We start from the raw sequence: 25,307 nt of genomic DNA, 5'->3' as shown, positions 1-25,307 counted from the left end.
TGTGTGTTCTTTGTCCAAGATTAGATGAATATATAAGATTCCTTACTTATCAATGATTATAAGAAGGTTGTTTTTTTAATGCTTCAAAGGTGACATTCATTTATTTATTCAAAAGCATTTCTAAACTGCTCCAAATTTAAAAATCTCTATGCAGTATACAAAAATACTACATAAAAACAGCAGAACAGTATTGTAAAAGTAATGATACAAATATAAAAAATAATATTTAAAAAACAGATATCATTTCTGGGGCATGTTCCACAGGAGCTTCCATCCCTTGCACTCCCATGCTCTGCCAATAGCCTGTACACTATTGTTATTGTTCCTCATTACATCTTTCTGCCACCCCACCCTATTCAGCCTGCCTGCTTGCCTTCTTGGTTCATCACACCAGCAGTGACTGGTAGATTTGTGATCTGTTAGGAGCCTGCTTCTTTATCCAGGCTGGAGCTCAAATAGGCATTTTGCAATACAATCCTCAGTACACTTCTTCCTATTCAGTGCCTGATCTTGAGACCAGCTATTCTCAAGTGGGCACTGGAGTCTTCACAAAGATCATGGTGACTGTTGTGGCTTATCCACAGCAGGTAGGGATACATTTGTACCCTTACTTAGACAACATCATGATCTGGTCATCATCATTCCTTCATCTGGTGTATTGAGACCAGAGGACTATGGGTTTTTCATGAATGCAACAGAGAGTCAGGTGATACCAACACATCACGTACAATACCTGGGTGCCTTGCTAGACACAAGCCTGGAGACTGCAGTGCATGCTGCCGAGAACCGATGGTACAGGGTGAATGGAGTCTGTCATAAGTCAAAGCTTAAATTGGTTAGAACTTTAGGTGGCAAGACTGGCATTGTAGCACTCTGTACCATGGATGAAGCTTCATATGCGATGATAAGACTGGACTATGCCACCACAAAGGCACATATCATTCATTGGGGTATGAAATCCCGTGCACTGCAGTCAGAAGTGACATTGCTTCTAGTACAGGCAGAGAAGAATTTAAGATATTTGGTAGCAGAAATATGTGCATTGGGTAGACAACTTGAAAGCTGATTGGTTCGATAATCAAAATCAGCAGGAGCCACTGGGAGAGTTCTCTATTCTTTCTGAAGGGTAGGTTGCCTAGAATGGTTTTGTTCCGAGAGAGGGGCTTGAGCCTTGCAAAGTATCGTTATAGGTTTGTGGGGTGCCTGGACCCCGCTTCTAATTCCTGGGTGTAATACACTGACTTTAGCATGTTAAAAATACAAGCCAGGAGCCAGCCTTGTGATGGCCACTAAAGATGACTTGATAGCTGTGACAAAGGGAGTGGCTCTGTGCCAGAAGGCAAATGAGAGGGGCCCCTCACTCAACTCATAATTAGTTAGAAAGACAAAACTTCTGAAGTAGAGTTTTAGAGTTTTGCTGGGCTGGAGGGAAGAGGCAGCATGCAAAATATTGCCAGCTGCAGAGGTTCAGAGAACCATGGCGGATTTCTTTTTGAATTCAGGGCAGTGCTTACGGAGGAAACAAGACTCTCTTTGAGTGTAACGCCTTGAAACCCACCACAGTAGGCTCAGGTTATATAGATGTGTGTAAATAAACCATATATTGTAAAGACACTACAGTCTCAGCTGTGCCTTATTTCCAAAGTTAAACATGAACCCCGAGTAAGCGACTGTAACCCCTGGAATCTTGCACAGCTGTGAAGAGTGTTGTGGTGTGCAACTTTACTGCCATTCCAATATCATCCAGTGACGGTATAAATCACAGGCTAGACTGTGCCCATTTATGCAGAAGGTCTCCAAGGTGAACGGTCTCTGGACTATTAGAGCAGTATAGGTAAGGGAAATTGGCAAATCGGATCCATTACTTTGGGATAATGTTTGGTGCCAAGGGCTGGCTCAGCTGCAGTGCTGCACAAAGTGGGGCTGAGTGTGAGCCATGTCTGCTATTCACCTGATGAAGAACTGGGGTGAATGTGGTCTGCCTGCCTCCCATGTTGTTCTTACCCAGTTTTTGTCTGACCTTCATATGATTGAATTAACATTTGTGGAGGGGTTTATATACATAGGGCCCACTGTGCAAAGGCTCGACCTACATGACCTATTAATCTCAATTTTGTAGCGTATTGGTTGCAGGGATGAGGCCTATATGTTTTGGGTTTTACGTATGCAAAATCTTATGGAAAAAGTAGGTCTTAGTGCATGAATAACTGACAGTAATCCTTTCCCTTTCATCGTATGTACAGTGTTTGGTATGAACTTCTGCACAGGACTATCAGTTGAATGAACTATATTAAATTTATTTTATATCTTATTTTCAATAGAAGGGAAGCATGTAGCATTTGGAAGTTCATCAGACGAGAAGACCTCTGCGTCTTCAGGTATCCTTAGTAGTGAAGACGCTGAGGACAGTGAGAAGGAAGATGAGTTTAAAAAGGTATTCCATTGCAAATGAGTAACCGGATATATAGTGCAACCGAACAGAAAATTATTTGCAAAGCTGTTACACAAGTTGTACAGACAATTTTCAAATGTTATTTAGCTTTTCCTCCCCTCTCCATTCTTTTGGGGGTACTTAGAAGTGAGAGTGGGATTGCAGTCTTTTGTCCTGAACTATGGGAATGCCCATCACTGAGGTCAAGCAAGGGCAAGTTTAGTAGTCCCAGGGTTTGGGGCAGATAGAAGGGCAAAGCAGGATCTGTACCATGAAGAAGGATCAAGGTGTGAGTTTCCTGGTCTGGTGCTTTACTGGACGTAAGAAGATTCTAAGTCAAATCTCATTTTGTCTCACAAGAATCCCCTGTGACCAACTCAGTAATAACTAGATAACTGATCTATTGGTTTGAAGAAACAAAGAGAAGAGAGATAAAGTGTTGGCTGTTTTCTGGGATATATTTAACAGGAACACATTCTTCTTAATTGTAGGAATGCAAAGAAGTAGTTGCATATTTTAGTCATCAGTTGCTGGACAGCCTACAGAAAGCTACTCGATTATCCTTGGATGCCCTTAAAAAGCGAATATTTGTTTCAAGGTATGTGGTAAAATTTGGGACGCGGGTGGCGCTGTGGGTTAAAGCACAGAGCCTAGGACTTGCCGATCAGAAGGTCGGCAGTTCGAATCCCCACGACAGGGTGTGCTCCTGTTGCTCGGTCCCAGCTCCTGCCAACCTAGCAGTTTGAAAGCATGTCAAAGTGCAAGTAGATAAATAGGTACCACTCCTTTGGGAAGGCAAACGGCATTTCCGTGCGCTGCTCTGGTTTGCCAGAAGCGGCTTAGTCATGCTGGCCACATGACCCGGAAGCTGTACGCCGGCTCCCTTGGCCAATAAAGTGAGATGAGCGCCGCAACCCCAGAGTCGGCCATGACTGGACTTAATGGTCAGGGGTCCCTTTACCTTTACCTACGTGGTAAAAGAGGCTTTGTGTGGTGAAGAAAATTCCACACAGGTTGTAATGGCTGCTCACTAAAGACAATAAATTGAACTGAACTGAACTGAACAGGTTGTCTTCTCAAATCTTGAAGTGGATTTTCTTTCCCCACAAGACTCAGTCCTATTCCTTCACAACTCTCGAAATGCTAGTACTTTTTTGCCACTGGCATAAGAAAACAAACACAGCAATTGACCAGACTTTCCCTGTCTTGGAAGAGCTGGATGTTCCCCCTTCCTCTCTTCAACCTCCCCCATGCTGCCCCACAGAACCCTCTTGGTGTGCCCTCTGTTCTGTTCTCTTCCTTCCCACTCCCTCCCCGCCAATTTTGGCATTTTGTAGTGGCATATCAATAAAATATTTCCTGTTTCTTTTTCAGCTCCAGCTCATTTGGACGGCCACCCTATTTACCTCAGACAGCAACTACTAAACCCGAAGATGTTATTACATTTCTAAAAGCTGAAGTGCACTTAGCTATTCCAAATGTTGTAAGTGATTTATGCAATCAAGAAGGCGAACTCCTTAATTTCTTCTGATTATCTTAACTTTTGCAGTGCTGTTCAATAAATTTCTTGAAGATTTGGATGAAGTAGTGTACAACTCACATACAAAATCTAGAGATGATTTTAAATTTTTAAAATGAGAATACCCAGAGCTTCTTGCTGAGAACTCACAAGCTTATGGGCTGCTGATGGCAAATGCTTGCCAAACTGTGTTTGGGTTTAAGAGAGTTACATTTGGGTTTAAGACAGTTGCATTGTGTTTAATGGAAAGCATTTATGTGTTCTACATAGGTAATGGTGCCTAGTTTGGATGATATCCAGCAAGCCATCAACCGCATGATTCAGTTGACACTGGATGTAAGCCGTGGGGTGGCACACTGGGGACAGCTGCACCACCCGCCAAGATCCAGTACCACCCTGGAAAGCAATGTTGCTGCATCACCCAGCTTAATAGGAGGGAAAGCGAGAAAAGAAGAAAGTAAGTTAGTAGCCTCTGCTCCTCTTTTCCATTACAAAGTGCCATTGCTTCCAAAATTTCAAAACTGTTCTTTAAAGCAACACCTAACCCACCTTACTTCCAGCTGGGCATTTATACTGTGAAATGCCCAATTTTTAAGTGACATGTGCATGGTGTTGTGGATAAAACACCCCCTCTCATGTATTACCTGTTCAACTTCTGATTCTCGGGTCTAGGATCCTGTGCACCCCAGAGGATCCTGCACAGGCCAGGGGACCCAAATGACCCCCCAAAACAACCCAGTAGCACCATGGAAAAGCAGCAGTGGCGCCATCAGCAACTGAGACTTTAGCTTCCCACCACTTTAATTTTAAAAAAGTCTGACCCCAGCAATGAGCAAGGCCAACTAGATACCACCTCTTGGGTTGTGGAACCAACGATAGCAGAAAGGGTGTGTTCTGAGGGGACTTGGTGCATCCTCTGGCTATGGTGCTGCTTTTTGCCCTATGAACCCAAACATACCTTAGAGGGTTGTCTAGCGCAACTTGCATTTGCTGTGTGTGCGTGTGGCCAAAACCCTTGTTTTTACGGGCCTGCTTGCCAGCCAGCGAGGGAAGAAGGGAAAAGTGTATATCTAAACAGAGGATATTTGGACCATTATCCTAAACAAATGTATTCAGGTCCTCTGTCATCCTTATTGTACATTGACTATATTGCAAGCCCCCTTGATATCGTTGATTAGTAGGCAAAGGATATATATTCCAGATAAAGAAATAAGCCTCGGCGAGTGCCAGAGGGATCAACAAAAAACACAAGTAGTCTTTATTTCTCAGAAATACATAAGTAAGTATAATAGAGTCTGAGAGCACAATCCAGGAAATGTAAAGTAGTAACCCGGTCTATTAAATTAAAAAAAATAAAAAAATTGTCAAATCTCAGTGAATTTTTTTTTATGGATTATGCTCAATAAGAAATACATATTCATTAGTGTAGATTTCTGCTGTTTACGTTTTTGCTCTGCTTTGATATATGGAAGGGGAGTGTAAAGAGAGGCTACAGAATTTATGTTGTTAACCATATTTCTCAGAAACACCAGAAGAGACATATCCTGCAAGAAAGTTGAGAAATTTCTATCCAGGAGTGGCAGAACACAAAGATATTTCCAAGTTAGTTGTGCTTCTGTCCTCATCGGTAAACTCTGTACGGAAAGCAGCTAGTGAAGCGCTGCAAGACTTTCAAAAATATAAAGCTCTGTGGACAGAAGACAGAGATGCGAAAGTTCAGGTAAACTGAATTCTGAGCCTTCGTTGTGATTTTAAGCACTGCATTTCTTTTTACTCAACTTGGTTCATGGTTCAAAAGCTAGTGCATAGGATCTCTTAAGTGTCAGGGTCCCCTGGGTGCAGATGACCTGGATTCACATGAATCCCCTCAAATCCTACCCTATTCATATAACAACATTCACAGTTTTTACCAGAAAGCAGAAGGAAAAAAGTTTGCTTGAGGAGCTGAACATAAGTGCTGTATTGTATTTGTGGGCTGTTCCCACTGTGAATCTTGACTTTAAGCAGGTGGAATAGGCTCCTGGGTTATTCTGGTAGTTGGTAGGTGGCAGCATCCATGGAGAGCAGGATTTGGAGTGGGGGACTCAATGCAGGCCAGTGCAGTGTGTCCTGGGCAAGCTGCTATTTGCAGCTCTGATGTAGCTGCTATATGCATGTGTCGCACTCCTTATGTAGCCTTTGAAGTAACACTACAATACTGAATACTGTTTTAACAGAATAAAATAATTCATGTTAATAATCTGTTCCAACTGCTTACAGCAATTTTTGGCCAGTAACCCTTCTCTGACTGAGATCAGGTCAGAGATTCTTCATTATGCTACCTTTGAACAAGAGATAGAAGATTTAAAACCTACAATTTCTGTTGGCCCCATTGAACTGAATACAGGTATGAAAACCATTTTCTTTATGTGCAATGTGCAGGTATGTGGTTCTTCCATAGTTTCCTTTTGTTTGATCTTGTGGTGTTCTGTGTCGCTGGCTTTTGCCGTAATAAAACTAACTTGCTTGCTTGCTTGCAATGTGCAGGAAAATAAATTGTCACTTTGGGGGCAACAAGTTATTTGCTTTTCTGAGCAGTGTTTGGAATAGCTATGTCAAGTGTAAGTTGATCTTGCAATCTTGAATTGATCTTTTCCTGTTGTTTCTAGGTCTTCAGATTGTCTTTTGTCCATCCTAGAGAAATGCCTTAATACTTTTTTTACAGCCATAGCACTGATTTGAAATTTTGTTATAGCAACACAAATCTGGCATTTGTGGAAATTTTACTTTGAACTTCAATTATTTGGCAGACGAAAGATCATGCCATAGCCCAGTAACCAACCATATTATGTTAGGAAATAACCCACTCATCTCTAAAGTCCAATACAGAAGTTATTATCTGTGAACTGTGCTCTGTGAACATATGGAGAGGCTGGGGAGCTCTGAGCAGCCCTGACAGCTCCATGCGACTGAGACCTCCAGTTGAGGATGGAAGAGGCTATGCACAATCAGCTGAATGTGCTTAGGTTTCCTCTTCATACTGTCTGTCCAATGTCTGAAGGCAGAGGTGTGCAGGGCCAGCACAGTCAGCCCTACGTGCCGCTTTGCACATTCTTGGAACGTGTGATGGATAACCTCTGTGCACTGCTAGGTCTTCTCTTGATTCTTAAGTTCTAGCCCTGTTATAGGAAATAATTAAACAGTGAAAACATCCCCTCCGCCCATGAATAAATTTATTGGCTCTAATTGTTACATAACTCCAATTAGATACTTGACATCAGGGGGCTCTGTTAAGGAGATACAAAGGGAGACTAAAGCATGAAGATGTAATAACATAAATTATTTTACTAACTATAACCAAAATCTAAAGAAGTAGGGCTTTGATCATCTAGCACAAATTGAACAGGAAAGACTCATTAAGTTTCTGCTTAAGGATTTGAGATTCTGCTGCATCCTATAGACCCATGCCTGAAGGATGCACAGCCTTCATTTTGAAGAGACTCTTCTGAAAGCAGTTGGTTAGGAAATACAAATCCAAAGTCTGTTTGGCATGCAAAACTACTTGCAGAAAATTTTGGGGTCACAACCTAAAGGTTGTAATTTTGCTGACTAGGCTGTTTTGGTTTAAACTTGTCTGTGCAATTTCCTTTCAATGTGTGACATGCAAAAGCTAGTTGCTTTCTGTGTACAGTATGATCTAGAGACTGTAATTTTTCCATAGGACCAATGAAATTGGCGCTCTCAATTGAAGCTAAAGCATGGAAAATGTTACTCTGCCGCTATTTAAATGAGGAGTACAAGAAGAAAATGCAAGACATGATAACATTTATAGCAGAATATTTGAAAAAACTATCTCGACCAATTCGAGATTTAGATGATGTCAGATTTGCTATGGAAGCTCTGGCTCATATACGAGACAAGGAAATAGAAATGGATATGACTATGGGGCCCATTGAAGTAAGTTTAAAAAAAAAAAAGAGTTGGGGTTGACATTACTTTTTTGACAATATGAATTGTGAGGCATCCTGTTCTTTGTTTTGTTTGTTTTTAGGAAGCTTATACAATTTTAAATAGATTTGAAGTTGAAGTGACAAAAGAGGAATCAGAAGGAGTTGATACATTACGGTACTCTTTCATAAAGCTGCAAAGCAAAGCCGTAAGTATATGAAACATACACCATTATGTGAGAATTAATTAATGGCAGTTCATAAAAGTTCATTAGTATCAGCTTAGAGTGTTTCAGGTCATCTGGCCTGTGCTCCAAGATCAACAATCCTGGTTTATGGATCTCTATGGTGCTTCTGGACTGGAGACTTGTGTTCCTCAATTGTTTGTTTTAAACCCCTTGTGGCTCCTTCCAACTCTATAATTATATGATTCTAATAGCCGTGTTTCACATTTCTTTCCAAACCAAGTTACCTCTTCTGGCTCCTGGCTGCAAGATGCATATCCCTTCCCTTTATGATCTTATAGGACTTTTCACTTGAACTTGAACTTTTGCTCCTCATCCATGCACCCATGACAGCAGCACTCGCCCAGCATGGTAGACATTTGCTTTCCAGCTGCCTGGTCACTGCCACTTCTGGGGCGGGGAGAAGTAATAGGGAAGACAGTGTGGGATGGACACAATGGTGGGGGCACCAGGTGGGTTCCACCAGTGTGCTCTACTGGCTAAGCTGCTTTTGATCCATGACGCTCTCAAAATCTTTCTACGAGATACAGACCTGGTTGTTTTTTAGTTCCTTGTAATTCTTCTGCTCCAAGAGGCAACTTGTAAACCAGTTTATTTCTATGTCATACTGACATTTGCTGTCTGAGTCCTAGAGTTGGAGGGCAGCCCATCCACATTTGAATAGATAAAGTTGAAACTGTACGGGTGCTACTTTCTTGGAGTTTTTGAACATCCATTTATATTGCAGGCCAGTGTTCAAGATGAGCTGATTCAAGTGCAGCCCAAGTTTAAGAGCCAGCTACTGGAGGCTGTTGAGGTTTTCCGTGAGGATGTGTCAAGCTATGAAACAGCATATGAAATGGTAATTTATTTGAACAGTTTGCAGAGAACGCACATACATATATATCTCACACTATACATATGTAAACTGTCTCATCTAACTTTATCTTGTGTTGAGCAAAGCAAAGCAAAGCACTATGATTAAGAAAAAGCAAGTGGTTTGAAAAAAATAAATTTAGGTCATATATGGTTTTAGCAGAAATTATAATATCCAGTCAAAAACAATTCTGCTGTTCTGTTTTAGAATATGTATTATAGGCAGTCTAATACATGAAGGCCTATAACATATAATGGACAGGTCAGTCTGTTTGCAGCCTATATCAGTTTTGCATGCCTTTATTAATAAATTAATAAACTTCTCTCCTTTTCCTACATTCATCTGCAGGTGTTTCTTTTAAAAAAATGCATTAAAATCATATTGGGATATAAATAAATTCCAAAAATACAGATTTAAATGTATATTTTATCACATGTGCATCTCTAAGTTTATTTTATTTTACAGCTATTTATTTTTAATGTATTGAAGTATTTTTTTTTACCCAAGAGTGGCACCAAAATTCAGAGAAGTGCAAAATCTGAAAGATAGTTGCATTCTGCTATGGGAGATAATCAGACCAGTTTGCATTGGAATTTATGTATTCCTATGTATAACATGAAATTCATCTAGTCCTTGTGATATCTATGTGTGTTGAGTGGATATGAGAAGGGGGAAAGGATTCAGAGTTATTTTTTAAATATATATTAATTATTGGCTACATTTTGCCTATTACAGGAGGGACCCATGGTTCCAAATACACCACCTCAAGAAGCTAGCAACAGATTGCAGATATTTCAGGTAAGAATGTTTAAGATGTTAAACTGAGTGGTGTGGTATTTGGGTAGGCCTTAATGGATGATTCAGCAACCCTTCTTTTTGATTTGTAAAACTCTTCAGAACATTGACCCTGGTGGGCACCTTATTCAGTACAGTTCTCAGTAGTGCCCTAGAATATTTTGCCTTCACTTATGGGTTATTTATTTAGAGCATTTCTACCTGCCTTTAGCCAAAAAGCCTCCCAGAGCACCTTAATTAATCAATTGCATTTATATCTCACCTTCTCCCATTGGTAAAGTAAAGGTAAAGGGACCCCTGACCATTAGGTCCAGTTGTGGCCGACTCTGGGGTTGCGGCGCTCATCTCGCTTTATTGGCCGAGGGAGCCAGCGTACAGTTTCCGGGTCATGTGGCCAGCATGACTAAGCCGCTTCTGGCATCATTAGCCAGGGATTTTGCTTCGCCTTGTGGTCAAAGACTGGAAAGACAAACTGAAGGAAGTAAACTGACTTCTCTAGAACGCGCCTGTGTTTTCCCCCTGCCTTTTGTTGATGCAAGTTGTTCTGTTGCCTCTCAGTTATTCCCCTCAGTCTCAGTCCCAGTTTTAGACTCACGCTCTCCAGTAACTGCATCACATGTTTTGCTTTGTGTTTGGAAATATATTTTTAAAAGAAAGGTTGAATCCTTTTGGGGGCCCACCTGAAGCGTGAGGTATTATAGGCACCCACTCTGAAACAAGAGGAGCCAAAACAATTTTTGCATGACGGTTTGCTTCATTCTAACTAGTTATACACCAAATTGTTTTTATTGAAGTATTGCATTATATCTGAGCTTTAGTCCCATAAGAGTTTTTAATCTGTAAGCATTTTCTTCTTTTCATTTATCGGGGCCTATGGCATCATATTTCTTGCTGTTTTGATTCTCATTATGATAACCTTGAGACGAACCTTTTATATGGCACAGTGAGAGTCAAATGACTGCCCTAAATCTTGTGTAGCTGTTTGACTCTGTGAAAGATAAGAAGAGCTCATCAAACAGTACAAGGTAGCCTACTATCAGAATGTGAGTGCAGTGCGCAGCCGCCGCCCCTTTCTGCATATTTGTAAATTCAGACATTGTTTGATTATGGCAGCAGTAGCTGGTAGAGTAGTGATGCTTGTCTGACTTGTCACCCACATTACTGCAGCTTACTCACAGGTAGAGGGTGAGTTCGTCGCAATGCAAATGCACTGGAGGAGTCAATCCTGTGCTCTCACCATTGAATTTGCACCATGCTGACCCTCCCCCTCCCCCTCCTAGTAAACAGCTGTGATACGGGCAATGAGATCCCTGCAACATTGCCAACCACTTCTGTGTTATAGCTAATGATCAAATTGATTCACCAAGCCTTTTCACACGTATGTATTTGCCACATATTATACCAGCAAACTTCAAATTCCCTGTTTTCCCCCAGTTGTTTTGTAGGACTTTGTGTATGTGACTGTATTGTAGGGAACCAAGGTCGTTTGTGCTGACTACATGGGCTCCAGGCCCAACCTGAAGTCCTGGTATTAGGACCTAAAACCTAAATTACTTGGGAGTAGGGTATTTTAAGGAGTACTTCTTCCACTCTGAGCTGTCCGCCACTCTCTTAGGTCTTAATCTGAGGCAGGTTCTGCATCCCCTATGGCCTGCTCTCAAAGGTTGGGGAGGTGATATGGTGACAGCATCTTTTCAGCCAATGCACATAAGCTTCAGAATTCCATCTCCATCTCCTCTCACATCTTTCTCCTCACAAAGCTTTGTGTTAAGCCAAGGGAAGATTAGTTGCTATGTTTTCTCTTGCTGTGTTTTTCTGTTGCTAATCTCTAGCTGCTATTTTGGCTTTATTATTATTATTGTTATTATTATTGTTGTTGTTGTTGTTGTTGTTGTTGTTATTATTATTATTTTATTTCATGCTTTCTTTTAATTTGTGAGCCACTGCGGACATTGGCTTTTTAAACAGAAAAGCGGGCTAGAAACATTTTAAAATATAATAAATCTAAATGCTGATCACATGAAGCATTTCTGATAAGAAGATATCACATGACTGCAGTAGCCAAACCAATCTAAGAAAGTGCTGATGGCCTAGTTAACATAAACATTGCATATATAGTAATTGATTTATCGCCACCTGATTACTCCATACTTGACAACTCATAGCTATTGAGTGCAGGAACTAACTTCATTGAAAAACATTGCTTCAGCCATCAAATGATTAGCATGCCAGAGTGAACTGGCTCTGTGTAATTGGCATTCACAGAGATCTGCAAGTAATACATTCATGCGTACAAAGTGCATCATGAACATTATGTTATGCCTGATCTAATCCCCAGACTTCTCATATGAGAAGGAAGCCCAAGGGACTTGTCTTGGATATGCATGTAGTAAAGAATAGCTATGTTTGTGTTACATAATCTAAATCCTTTGTTAATTTCTGTTATTTATTAGGCCAATTTTGATGAGCTCTGGAGGAAATTTATTACTTATTCATCTGGTGAGCAGCTATTTGGATTGCCTGTCACGGACTATGAAGTTTTACATAAAATCAGGTAACTGTGGGAAATTGTTCTACCTGCCAGAATAAGTTAAGCATTGTAGGAAGGCTTTAATGATGGGAGAGACATTTGCACAATATTGTATTTGTACACTGGGGACACTATATATAATCTTCAGAACTCAGCTCCTCTGAAAACTTGCTATAATGTGAAGAATCACAGGAGGAAATAAAGAAGGAGGGACAGCTATGAGATGTGTCTTGCATGTGATGTTTGTTCTGCAGAATCAAAAGTGAGTCGTGGGAGTGATGAGGCAGAAGGGGTGTTAAGAGACGAGCAGTTAAAATCAGCTGTAAAAAGCTTTTGCTTAGATTTGGAACTGGAACTGCAGTTGTGTAAGATATTAACAGAATGAAGTTGGGCAGCAGGCTGGAAGACTTTTAGTATAAACATCTTGGAATCTACATTCCCGTGAATGTAGCAGCAGGTGTATATGTTTACCAGCACAGCTGTCTTCTCTCTTCTCCTCAGTGTTTTTGGAATTCAGCACCCTGATGCTCAGTTGCCTCATGGGGAAAAAATCCTAAGTCTTGGAGGCTAAAGGCTCTCCCCACCCCAATCTGTGAACCCCTTGGGATAAATCTGTGCCTCTCCAGGGGGCCATGGCCCACAGATTGGGAACCACTGTTTTGATCACAGTTCAGATTAAATCAGATGCACTTTTACAAAGTAAAGATAAAAGGTAAAGGACCCTTGGATAGTTAAGTCCAGTCAAAGGCAACTATGGGGTTGCAGCGCTCACCTCACTTTCAGGCCAAGGGAGCTGGTGTTTGTCTGCAGACAGCTTTCTGGGTCATGTTGCCAGCATGATTAAACTGCTGCTGGTGCAACGGAACACCAGGACAGAAACCAGAGTGCACGGAAACACCCTCCTACCTTCCTACCACAGCAGTACCTATTTATCTACTTGCACTTTGATGTGCTTTCGAACTGCTAGGTTGGCAGGAGCTGGGACAGAGCAACGGAAGCTCACTCCGTTTCAGGGATTCGAACCACCAACCTTCTGATTGGCAAGCCCAAGAGGCTCAGACCACAGCACCACCCGCGTCCCACTTTTACAAATAGAAGGTATGCTAGTGGCTCCATCATGATGTTGTTGTTTTTTGCAGGAAGGAGCTAAGTTTGCTTCAAAAACTGTATGGATTGTACGATACTGTGATGAATAATATCAGTGGGTATTATGAAATTCTCTGGGGAGATGTAGATATTGAAAAAATTAATGCTGAACTTTTGGAGTTTCAAAACAGGTGAGTTTACTTTCTACATGATTTGCAAACCATCCACCACACTATGTACATTTTTGTTGTTGTTTAGTCGTTTAGTCGTGTCGGACTCTTCGTGACCCCATGGACCAGAGCACGCCAGGCGCTCCTGTCTTCCACTGCTTCCTGCAGTTTGGTCAAACTCATTTTATCTTCTGCTAAAACCTGTGCCATTGCTTCCCCTGTTGCCTATGGCTGAAACTAATGTAATTAACTACATAATTAATTATGTGAGTAATTTGGATGCATTTCAGCGTAAGACAAATGTCAGAAAAATGCAGAAAATGCAGAAGCCAGTATTTGCTTGTGCAAGTTCTGTTATTGACCTCGGGCGAATATACAAATAGTGACAATTTCTGCTCCCATTTCCATTTCTGGTGGAATTTTCTAGCATATCTTAGCCTTTGCATCTCTTAAAGTAAGCAGGATCAGTCCTGCCTAAGATTCCTAACACCTGGGAAGTAACATCAGCAGGTAGTCACAGCAAGGCCTTCTAAGCTGTGGTTCCAGTTTTAGAGAACTTGCTCTTTCAATCTGTCTGATCCCAAGCATGAAATCCTCTAGGATGCAAATACATTTGTTTTTAGGAAAGCTTTTAGAAGTTTTTCTTCTTCAAAAATGAGCTTATTGTTTTGTTTCTGTTAAGATATTTGCACATTTTAGGTTTTAAATAGTAAAATGTTCGATCTCTTTCAATGAAAGGTGCCGCAAACTACCTAAGGGGCTCAAAGACTGGCAAGCATTTTTAGATCTTAAGAAAAGAATAGATGATTTCAGTGAGTCCTGCCCACTGTTGGAAATGATGACTAATAAAGCAATGAAACTAAGACACTGGAACCGGATTTCTGATACAACTGGGCATCCATTTGATGTGGAATCAGATTCCTTTTGCCTTCGGAATATAATGGAAGCACCGCTTCTCAAGCATAAAGATGACATTGAGGTAGTCTTCCATACAGTTGCATTTTTATATTGAAAGAGAATGCCAGACTAAGGTGCAGTTTGAGAGTCAGTGAGCATGCTCTAGAACAGTCATTCCCAATTAGCTAAGTATTGTGGACCACCTGTTTTTTAAAGGCCAAGCCACGGATCTTCTACTTCTGAAAATTTTAATATCTCTATGGTAGTTTTTGTTATGTGAATGGCACCACAGACCCCCTGGGTGGGTTACGAGGACCCACTGGGGCCCATGGATCACCAGTTGGGAACCCCTGGCCTAGAAGGTATGCCTTTCTTTGCTCATGTGCAGCAGTGTTTGTGTCAGTACACAAAAGAGGTATACCTAAACATGGGCACAAGTAAGGTGTCTTTGTTGAGATTCCTCAGTTGGCTTATCAATATTTTTAAAAATTAATTTAAGGATCTTTCTTTCTTTGCAGGACATCTGTATATCTGCTATAAAAGAAAAAGATATTGAAGCTAAGTTAGCTCAAGTAATTGACAGTTGGGCAAATCAGGTCTTAAGTTTTTCAGCATTCAAAGGAAGAGGAGAGCTACTTCTCAAGGGAACAGAATCTGCTGAAATTATTACACTCATGGAGGACAGCTTAATGATCCTGGGCTCTTTGATGAGTAACAGGTAGTTTCACAGATTTTGTAGAATGTTTTTATTAGCATTTTTGTCTCATTCTTACAACTCTCTATATCCAGCCTTTCAGGATATAATTTTTTTCCAAGGCACCTTGCAAGTCATAAATATTTAAAGGCATAATAAACAATATTAACAAAAAGTCCAGTGATCTCTCACTTCTCTCCAACTGTGGCTGAGTAGGACAGAAGGGAGAGAGTACCCTTTTGCCCTATTTAACCAAGACAACTGACACAGTACCCAGGCGAGTGCGTTCATGGTACCTGAGTAATTTTGGCCATAGAGTTGGAGCTGTGCTCTCTGAGGCCAGACAAGGTGCTCTTCTGCTATCCATTCTCCACCCTAAGCAATGGCCATGGCAGTAGGATGCTGCAGCCACCAATATCAGCTTGGTGCAAATGTAGCAGTGCCCAGTTACCTTATCACAGTTAGGCGATTAGGAGAAGCTTGCAAATGTGCACACCCCTCCCTCTTTGTCCCCTCTTGTGTAAGTGTCCTCCCCTTCTCTCTTTCAGTTTTGGAGCAAACTCTTAGTATTACATCTGCACCAACACTATCACTAAGGTAGTCTCAACCACAGTTACAAAAACCTACTTCTAAGTATAATTGCATCCTGTGGTTTGGGCCTAACAAGAGTTAGCTATAGTCCTGGTTCACAGGTTAAAGGTAAAGGGACCCCTGACCATTAGGTCCAGTCGCGGACGACTCTGGGGTTGCGGCGCTCATCTCGCTTTATTGGCCAAGGGAGCCGGCGTGCAGCTTCCGGGTCATGTGGCCAGCATGACTAAGCCGCTTCTGGCGAACCAGAGCAGCGCACGGAACACCGTTTACCTTCCCACCGGAGCGGTACCTATTTATCTAGTTGCACTTTGACGTGCTTTCAAACTGCTAGGTTGGCAGGGGCAGGGACCGAGCAATGGGAACTCACCCCGTCGTGGGGACTCGAACCACCAACCTTCTGATTGGCAAGTCCTAGGCTCTGTGGTTTAACCCACAGCGTCACCCACGTCCCTGGTTCACAGGTTACATGAAGCCAAACAATGGCTTAGCATGAATGAGCAAGCATGCTGGCACATACTGAGAAAATCATAGATGCTTCACTCCTCCCCTCCTTCAGCTACTAGTGGGAGCTAAGCTGCGATTTGGCTTAGTATTATGTCCAAATAAAGACTCATGGTTTGCCTCACTCCAGGTAAATCACAAGCTGTATCAAGGTTTGTTCTTGGCTTTCTGTTTGTGGTTTGTTTGAGGGAAGCAAACCATGAACCTTGGTTCAGACATAATACTAAGCCAAACCATGGCTTAGCTCTCAGTATCTTGGCAGCAGCAGGGGAAGAGCCAAGCAGTCTTGATTTTTTCACTATACACCAGCATGCTTGCTCATTCATGCCAAATCATAGTTTGGCTTAGCATTACGTGTGAACAAGGCCATAACACCTTTAAAATTGTAAAGCTGAACCACAGTTAGCTCCAAAACTCAGAGGAGTGGGGAAGAGGGAAGAGAAAAATGGGTTGTGTGACCCAAGCACAGCATTATGTCTACACCAAGGCACTACCAAATAGAGATATTTAAAGTGGGGGGAAAAGAGTTGTTAAAAGAATATAGTAACAATAATATTGTGAAAAGGGTCACTCTTCAATTTCATGCTGCTATTTTCTTGCCTCCTATTCTCAGATACAATGCACCTTTTAAAAAAGAGATTCAGAACTGGGTGTTCAAACTTAGTACCTCCAGCGATATAATTGAAGAATGGTTGATTGTGCAAAACCTCTGGGTTTATCTTGAAGCTGTTTTTGTCGGCGGAGATATTGCCAAGCAGTTACCTCAGGTAACTTTATCATGGTTCAATTATGTAAATATTGATCTTGAAATGTAGCTGCGTAGCAGTAGTTTGCACTTTAGAATGACATAATATTCATTCACGTTTCCATTACATTTACTCTGTTTAGGAAGCGAAACGTTTTCAAAACATTGACAAATCATGGATAAAAATAATGCAGCGAGCTCATGAAAACCCCAATGTAGTTAACTGCTGTGTTGGAGACGAGACTATGGGGCAGCTTTTACCGCATTTACACGAGCAGTTGGAAGTGTGCCAGAAGTCGTTGACAGGGTACAAAGTTTACAAACTTTTTGAAAAAAATCTGATCCTTTTAATTTAGGTCAAAGTAATAGTCCATCTTAATTAACTTTTTATGGTTTTAATTAACATTGCATGCTTCTTAATTTTTAGTGTCATTTCGTGTTTGGTATTAAGGGGAGAGTTCTGGGAATGGTGTTTTGGGACGTTATTAAGAGATTTTAGGGGATTGATTTGTGGCATGTGCAGCTGGCATGCTCAGTGCAGATTTATGAGTTTAGGCCCATATATGTAAATTTGCTTATGGTCTTTGGTATATTTTTTAGTTTGGTAAAAAAAATATCAGAATAATAATATAAAAATCACTTTGCAAATAAATAATTACTTTTCTAGTCTTGCATATTTTTATTAATTCAGTCCAGACAGTCAATTGCCAAAGTTAAGTTATGGCTCAAAGTACAGATAATATTGGAAGGTAAAAAGCAGGAATATTTTCTTCTGTTTATAGTAGATCTTCCCATAAATCTAGGCTTCTATACACCCATGCTTCACTTTTTATACTTTTAATTTTCTAGTACCAGAATTTTAGGAATTGGGAGAAGCTGGAGGAATTTAGATCTGTAGCTCCCCGATTAAGGTCAAGGATGACCTTAGGTGATGTTGGGCACTAGGCAGTAGCTGGGATGGGTATTTTTAAAAGGATGTGTGGCATGGGAATAAATAGTAAAAAACACAAAAAATCTGAAACTACAAATGGTCCTGAATGAGTCTCAATATTATTGTTTATGCAGGCTGAGAATAAATATCAGTGAACACTGATTTATCATCCATTAGCATGTACCACAATATGCAAAAGCTAAAGTAGCATTGAATGTGAGGCACGTGGGACAGAGCAGCTTTGGCCCAGTTGCATCATAAATCCCTCTTCCATCACTTACTTACTACAACTTCTTACCAGAAATGGGGAACAGGCAAACTCCCAAGGCCTTTGGGGTGTTGTGCATGTGGTATGAGAAACCCTGCTGCCATCTCAAACTCTCATCTGCACCCGTTTGTTGTGTGCTTTCTTTGGCCTCCTGGAGAGCAAAGGATGTTGCCACCTCATTGTAATGCCTGGCAGTGCGGCTGTCATGTGCTTGCAATGAGAGGGCCCCCTTAGCATGGGGAGGGCAAAACCAGGATCGCAGAGTTCAGAGATCCAGTAGAAGTCATCAAGTGAGGTGGTTGTGAAAGGAAACAGATAGTGGTATTACTAGCAAGATCATGTTACATGAGGAAAGGCTTCCTAAGGCAAGAAAAGAATTGGGAGTAGGCAAGAGCTAGAAGCATAAATTGGGTCTATAATCTGGATGCCCGTAAGTTGCACAGATAAAGGAAAGTGGATATAATGGCCAGAAAGGGCAGAAGCTTGTTATAATGCAGAGGAGCAGAGCAAGAAGAGCAGCAAAGCAATTTTGACCCAGGAAATTAATGCAAACCAGCAGTAGCTCCAGAAGCATTTCCAGGTTCAACTTGTGGAGGTCTTAGGCTTCTGAAGCTGTCCACAGATGGGCATGAGAATTTCCAAAGGAGTCGCCATGTTAACTCTGCTGCAAACCAAGCCAACGAGGAGTTTTGTGGCATCTTAAATATTAAAACTTTGATTATGGCATAAGCTTTTGTGGGTACTGGAAACTCAGCATGCAATCCTGAGATTTGTTGCTATGTATCCTTTGCATAGGATTGATCAGAAGCAGTTTGCTACCTGGTAGGTGGCTTGCTTACCAGAATGGGGAGGTGGCAGAGAGGTCACCACAATGCAACAGAAACACCGGATTGGCTCTGCTGGTGTATCTGCACCTTGCCCACCCCTCTGCTGCTTCATCCCTTCTCTCTCCCTCCTGGTAAACACTCACCTACCCGAAAGTTGGCATAGTGGCTCTGCCCCACTGGCAAATTTACATCTTGGATTGATATTACATACATTTATTTGAATCTCCCAAGTAAGTGCACTTTGAAAAATGGAGGGGAAAACGTTTTCTGAAATAAATCTCTTTTCTTATTAAAGATATTTGGAAAAGAAAAGATTGCTGTTTCCCAGGTTCTTTTTTATCTCTGACCCTGCTCTTCTGGAAATACTTGGACAAGCTAGTGATTCACACACTATTCAGGTAGGTTCCAACATATATATGGAAAAATAGTATTTACTGAATGCAGAACAAATTTGAAACAGCTCTGATTTTGTGTACTTCATGTACCTTTAAAACTACAGTGCAAAGGAGTCAGTGACTATAAGCATGATTTATGCTAGCTTAATTGAAATGGTTCAACATATCTTGGAAAATAGAGGCTCTTGTTATAGCCAGACTTAGGGTGAATTCCAGGATTTCCTGCACATTAACTACTATACTCTCATCACTCCAGCATGGCTCCCTCTTGTCACTTCCTATTGGAAACTCTCCTATAAATTCAAATAACTTTTGGCTGAATGCAGCTGTTTACCAAGGAGTAAATTCCCATGGTGGGAAGAAATCCATGTTGGGATCTGGCCATCAACATCATTTACTCTTTTCTAATTCAGAATTTGTGCTCATTTACAAAAATAAGCTAATTTGTGAAAATGTCCTGGCCAGAATACTACATGCATTCATGGATTCTATTTTTCTTTCAGCCACATTTGCCTGGTTTATCTGACAACATAAACGAAGTGGAATTTCATCCAAAGGATTATGATCGCATAATGGCAGTCATATCAAGAGAAGGAGAAAAAATTCCTGTAATATTTTGCATTTTATAAATATAATTTAGTATGATTCTGAATTTTATAATTCTCCCTACATACCATCCTAGAAATTTGGCACAGTTAAAAATAAAATGTTATTTCTTTGTGCAGAAGGATGTAATAGGACCATTCTCTAATTAGAATATCTTAACTAAAAACTAAAAACCCACCTCTTAGACTTGCCAAAGCCTGAATACGATGATAAAATGTTTACGAGATATACAATATTTGGCTAGCTTTTGATGACTGTGGATAAGGTAGTATGGAGTTAGTCTTTATACATTAACTAACTTTTAACATTAACATTTTTACTATACAGTATGAAGCTTTGGAATGTATGAGCTACAAGCCTATGAAGCAGCAGTAGGCAGTGCTCTTTGACATATTTTATCATATGTACAGCAACTGTTTAAAATTATAACAATACTCTAGTTCTTTGTTCCTCATTAAACAATGTTTTATGAAGTAGATTCTTGCTCATTAGATGAGGTAGACAGATCAGAATGGAGCCCTCAGCATCAGGAAGAGCACAATCATATTAGCTTTTCTGTGTGTGTACCTGTGAGTTTGTTCTGTGTTTAATGCAATTTACTCCCAGGTAACTCTGTGTGGGGAATCTTAGGGTGAGCAGTGTACCACTCCTGAGTGCTTGATGCAATCCCCCAAATTCACATTGTTTTTTATCTAGCTGTGAAGACAGGAACAAGGGAAACCGTACTTGTTTTGAGATTAAAATATCAACTTGTGTGACACAGTTCAGTACACTGAAAATGAATTAATTCCACCTGAGTATATCTGAAGTCAAAGGATGCCTTGCATAACAATTGCAAAAAAAAAAAAAGCTTCATTAAACAATCGTGTCAAAATAAGCTCATTGAACTCCAACCCATCGCTTAATTCTTCTTTCTCAATATCCTGATGCTCTAAGTAATCTAGGTAAACACTTTTTCCTGCCTCAAGTAACAGGAGGAACACAATCTCACTTGGTGGTATTCTAGTTCCCATTAAGAAACACATTTAAAGTAAGACCAACAGTCTCTTCTTAGGGTCTCATTGTACCCCATTTGAACTCTTCCTTTCTTACATATTTGTTGTTGAGAAAATTGCTTTAGTTTACCGGTAATTTTTTAGACATCAGAAAATGGAAGAATTGGGACTATTAGGATCATGGAATCATAGAATTGTAGATTTGGGAGGGATCCTGAGTGTCATCTAGTCCAACCCCTTGCAATGCAGGAATCTCAGCATGCGGTCCCCCCCATCCAATCTGAAAGCATACCAGAACTTGCTTAGCTTTGCAGAATTTTGAGGCATCCAGTTTGATTTGCCTACCTTATTCCTAAGCAGAAATGAACAAACTTCTGGTATTCACCAGTGGGTACATTGTCTCCTTTCTTAATCAAACTAAAGAGACTGTAAACCCCATTTTGAATAATGAATACACAACTTTTAATTTTTCAGTTGGACACCCCAGTAAATGCAAAAGGACCTGTAGAGCTCTGGCTGATGGATCTACTGAAAATGCAACAGTCTTCATTACACTGTGTCATTCGGGCAGCCTTTTATCAGATTAGTGATCCAGGGTACCAGCTACTGAACTTCCTTTACCATTTTCCAGCACAGGTGAGAAGTCTGAAAAGCAGGTAAGATCCAGCTATGAAGGCCTGAGGTGAAAAGGCTAGGTTTTCATGCTGAAAGACAAAATGAAAAAGCACATATTTTTCTGGATTGAGACTTAGCCATTTGTGAGAATAAATACAGTAGTCATAAGTAATAGGCACATCTACCCACCTTAAGGTTCCTTTTGATATCAATGGCATTTATAATTGCTTAACATTAACTTGTGTGTGCACAATATTATTTGTCTCTGCTAATGGATGTGGTGTACTTGTTGAGGGACTAACTTGTATGTGATTCAACAGGTGTAATGAATGATCTGAAAAGATGTTGATAGTGGTTGCTTTATTTATTTTATAGTTAAATGGTAGTTTTTAGAGAAGACAGAATGGAGAGAGGCTATGAGTCCACAGTCCTATGCTGTGATCTGCTGCTTTATGGATGGCCGTCAAGTTCAATTTTCTGAATAGCAGCATAAAATATTTTTATTTGTTCATTCATTCATTGCATTGCATTTACATGGTTCTCTCCTCACCCGACTCGTTCTATTCCCACAAAAACTTTGGGAGGCAGGTTAGGCTAAGGGAGGGCGACTGGTCCACGGTCACGCTGTAAACTTCAGTGCAAAGTACAGATGTAAACGTGGTTCTTTTCAAATATTCCAACTACTAGTAGGTAGAAAGGTAGGTAAAGGACCCCTGGACAGAGCTTGTTTTTTTCAAGATCAGGGCCCAGGAAGGCAAATGTTTTTCTTGTAATTCCATGAGCATTGATACCCAATGAAGCAGCAATAATGCTCACTATAAAGTTGTAAGTCACCCATTTATTTGTGGGTGACAAGTCCCCATATTACTGGGGATGGAAGGGTAGCTGGAATTTGCTGGCTATGTCCATTGTCGTATTTGCCTCTGTCATTCTAAGTTTTTACAGTGTTATTGTAGGCTGTTTTTAGTATTCCAGATGTCAAAGTTACTTCTCACTTGAAGCTTCATGATAAGCTTTCAAATGTGCTTTTTCCTGTTTCTTACCTTCAGGGAAGAGTCATATTTGTGACATAAAGAACAACCCTGACTGTTTTACCTTTGACGGTTTCTAAAGAAAATATTATTAATTATCTCTGTGCTTCACTATGGCAATATGGTAAAGGAATTTACAAGGTTGCTTATGGACTTCACTGAATGTATGTGAAAATGATGATAGAGAAGAGGACCCTTGAAACTTCCTGATTTACTTCCTGCCTCCAAAGGAAAATCCATATCAAAACCACATTCATTAATCGTTCTAGTTAATCACCCTAAATTATAGTTTAAAAGTATGAGCTGGTGGTCTATTAGTTATAAATTGGAATGCACTATAAATATTCATGCACATATTTTATTTGTTAAATTTATTATAGGTAGGGTTGCTGGGAATTCAGATGCTATGGACGCACGATTCAGAAGAAGCATTAACCAACGCAAAAGATGATAGGAAAATAATGTCAGTAACAAATCAGAAATTTCTGGATATTCTGAATACACTTATTGGCCAGACAACTCATGATCTTACAAAGTTTGACAGAGTGAAGTTTGAAACCCTCATTACTATTCATGTGCACCAGCGTGATATATTTGATGACTTGGTAAAGTATAAATGTTAGCTGAGATCTTTAATGTAGTTCATATCTTACTTACCAAGTTTTGCTATGTATCCAATATCACTGTTTGGCCTGGCTGGGATTGTGTGAGAGAATCACAGTGAAAGACAGTCGCTAGAGTTCCCTTAGACTTTTCTCCTCTTAAGAGTAATTGGGCCATGGTTAGATGTAAGCAATTTCTTGTATGGTTAGATGTAAGCACTGTTTCTTAAGCATCCACCACAGGATGGTTAAACCTGTACATATTTAGCCCAAAGCTGGCATAAACTTCTAATGGTGGCTGGCAAGTACTTAATTGAAGAAGTGCTGCCCAGTAAGTCATTAAGGCCTTGGCTGGGAGAGGAATAGAGAATGAAAACAACATAATTAATCAGTATACTAAAGCACAAAAGTAGAAAAGGTGTGGTGACAAAAAAAATCATAACAAAAAATGCTCTTAGTTACTAGAAACGAGTATTAAGAGAGAAAATAGCAGCGGGAATAATTTTAATGGCGTAACTTTTTAATTCACCAAGTGAATTATACTTCTGTACTGTTATGATATAATTAATTTTTTTTTTTTAAGGTTAAAATGCATATAAAATCAGTGACTGATTTTGAATGGTTGAAGCAGTCCAGATTTTATTTTAAGGAAGATCTCGATCAAACATTGGTGTCGATTACGGATGTTGATTTTGTTTATCAAAATGAATTTCTGGGATGCACAGATCGGCTGGTTATAACACCATTAACAGACAGGTAAGAAGAGTGGATTCATTGCATACTATCTATAATTTAATAATGATAACAATCCTAAATGGTCAAGTTGAGGGAGAATTGAAGGCAGTTGAACTATCACATGCAAAACTCTGCCAGCCTCTTGCCAGCAGTGTGGAAGTAAGGGCAGAGCAACGCTCTTGCATTTCTCAGACCATCTCCCCTCCCTCCTACTGCAAGGGACCTGTCATGGACTTGCAGAGTCTGAGAATCTTTGAGCTCCATTGTGGGGACCTGATCCTTTTACCTCTGCTGAATGGGGGCTTGTGTGTTACCTGAGTTCAAAATGTAGAGTGAGGTTCAATTGCATTGTATTCATACGCATCCTTATTCTATACTGCAGTGATCTGGATTTACATTTACAGATGCTACATTACTTTAGCTCAGGCTTTGGGAATGAACATGGGAGGAGCTCCAGCAGGACCTGCTGGTACCGGCAAAACAGAAACAACGAAAGACATGGGGAAAGCTTTGGGGAAATATGTAGTCGTATTTAACTGCTCAGATCAAATGGATTTCAGAGGACTGGGCCGTATTTTCAAAGGTAAGGCCTGGCTTGTTGGACATAATGAAAACGAGTGATGGAATTAACAGCGTTCAATGCACCACTGGTGTTTGATATAGGCTCATTAGATCCTGTATTTACTGTCTGTCACAGTATCAGCCTAAGCCAGTCTATGGAAAAATTGTTAGGGAGCTATAGTTATGGTGATACAAGGGGGATTCTGCCCCCTGCTCATGCTGCTCACCAAGCCTTCACCCGCCATCCCATGGAAACTCCTTAGACCTTCACCTTTCTACCCTGTGCAACTTCTATTTTTTTTTTAAATAATATTTATTAAAGATTTTCAAATATAACAAAAAAAGAAAAGCATCCAAATTTAAGGCCTTATTTTCAATATCATCTTTCCAGGACTTCCCCCTCCCCACCCCCTCTTATATTCCAATTCTTTCAAATAGATTCAGCAAATTCTTACCCCAAATTTTGAAATTATTTTCATTAACCCAATTTAAAAAATATTTTCCCATCCCCTAAAATCGACCTGTTCCCTTCCACGAGTTCCCCTCTTTAATATAAAATACAGATTAAGATAAAAAAATTAAGAAAAGAATAAAATATAATTTAACACCCTTTGGATTCCAAATTTCCCTCCCCCCTTTCCCAGTTGCGTTCCCAATGTCCATCAATATCTACTGTCTCCTGGAGCTCCCACATCTAAGCCATAATCCTTCACCAGTCCGCTTTGCCGTCTTTTTAATAGTCATTACCGTCT

At 40.4% G+C, this 25,307-nt stretch overlaps 1 protein-coding gene across 2 annotated transcripts in view; it reads left to right on the top strand.

The window, feature by feature from the left end:
• Positions 1-25,307, top strand: part of DNAH8 (dynein axonemal heavy chain 8) — a 132,955-nt gene that overhangs the window by 34,858 nt on the left and 72,790 nt on the right. For both annotated transcript variants that reach the window (XM_079969134.1, XM_079969135.1), the window contains exons 23-44: positions 2,322-2,434; positions 2,923-3,029; positions 3,806-3,914; positions 4,221-4,407; positions 5,474-5,670; positions 6,210-6,336; positions 7,651-7,886; positions 7,981-8,085; positions 8,849-8,962; positions 9,713-9,775; positions 12,226-12,326; positions 13,442-13,579; positions 14,297-14,537; positions 14,974-15,173; positions 16,858-17,011; positions 17,133-17,296; positions 19,311-19,413; positions 19,914-20,018; positions 21,486-21,647; positions 23,038-23,262; positions 23,843-24,015; positions 24,399-24,577. In XM_079969134.1, the coding sequence (XP_079825260.1) occupies positions 2,322-2,434; positions 2,923-3,029; positions 3,806-3,914; positions 4,221-4,407; positions 5,474-5,670; positions 6,210-6,336; positions 7,651-7,886; positions 7,981-8,085; positions 8,849-8,962; positions 9,713-9,775; positions 12,226-12,326; positions 13,442-13,579; positions 14,297-14,537; positions 14,974-15,173; positions 16,858-17,011; positions 17,133-17,296; positions 19,311-19,413; positions 19,914-20,018; positions 21,486-21,647; positions 23,038-23,262; positions 23,843-24,015; positions 24,399-24,577 (3,303 nt within the window). The remainder of the gene's footprint in view (positions 1-2,321; positions 2,435-2,922; positions 3,030-3,805; positions 3,915-4,220; positions 4,408-5,473; positions 5,671-6,209; positions 6,337-7,650; positions 7,887-7,980; positions 8,086-8,848; positions 8,963-9,712; positions 9,776-12,225; positions 12,327-13,441; positions 13,580-14,296; positions 14,538-14,973; positions 15,174-16,857; positions 17,012-17,132; positions 17,297-19,310; positions 19,414-19,913; positions 20,019-21,485; positions 21,648-23,037; positions 23,263-23,842; positions 24,016-24,398; positions 24,578-25,307) is intronic.

Source organism: Podarcis cretensis, assembly GCF_951804945.1.
Source record: "Podarcis cretensis genome assembly, chromosome: 3".
Classification (NCBI taxonomy): Eukaryota; Metazoa; Chordata; class Lepidosauria; order Squamata; family Lacertidae; genus Podarcis; species Podarcis cretensis.
This window is presented reverse-complemented; position numbering and strand designations above follow the sequence as displayed.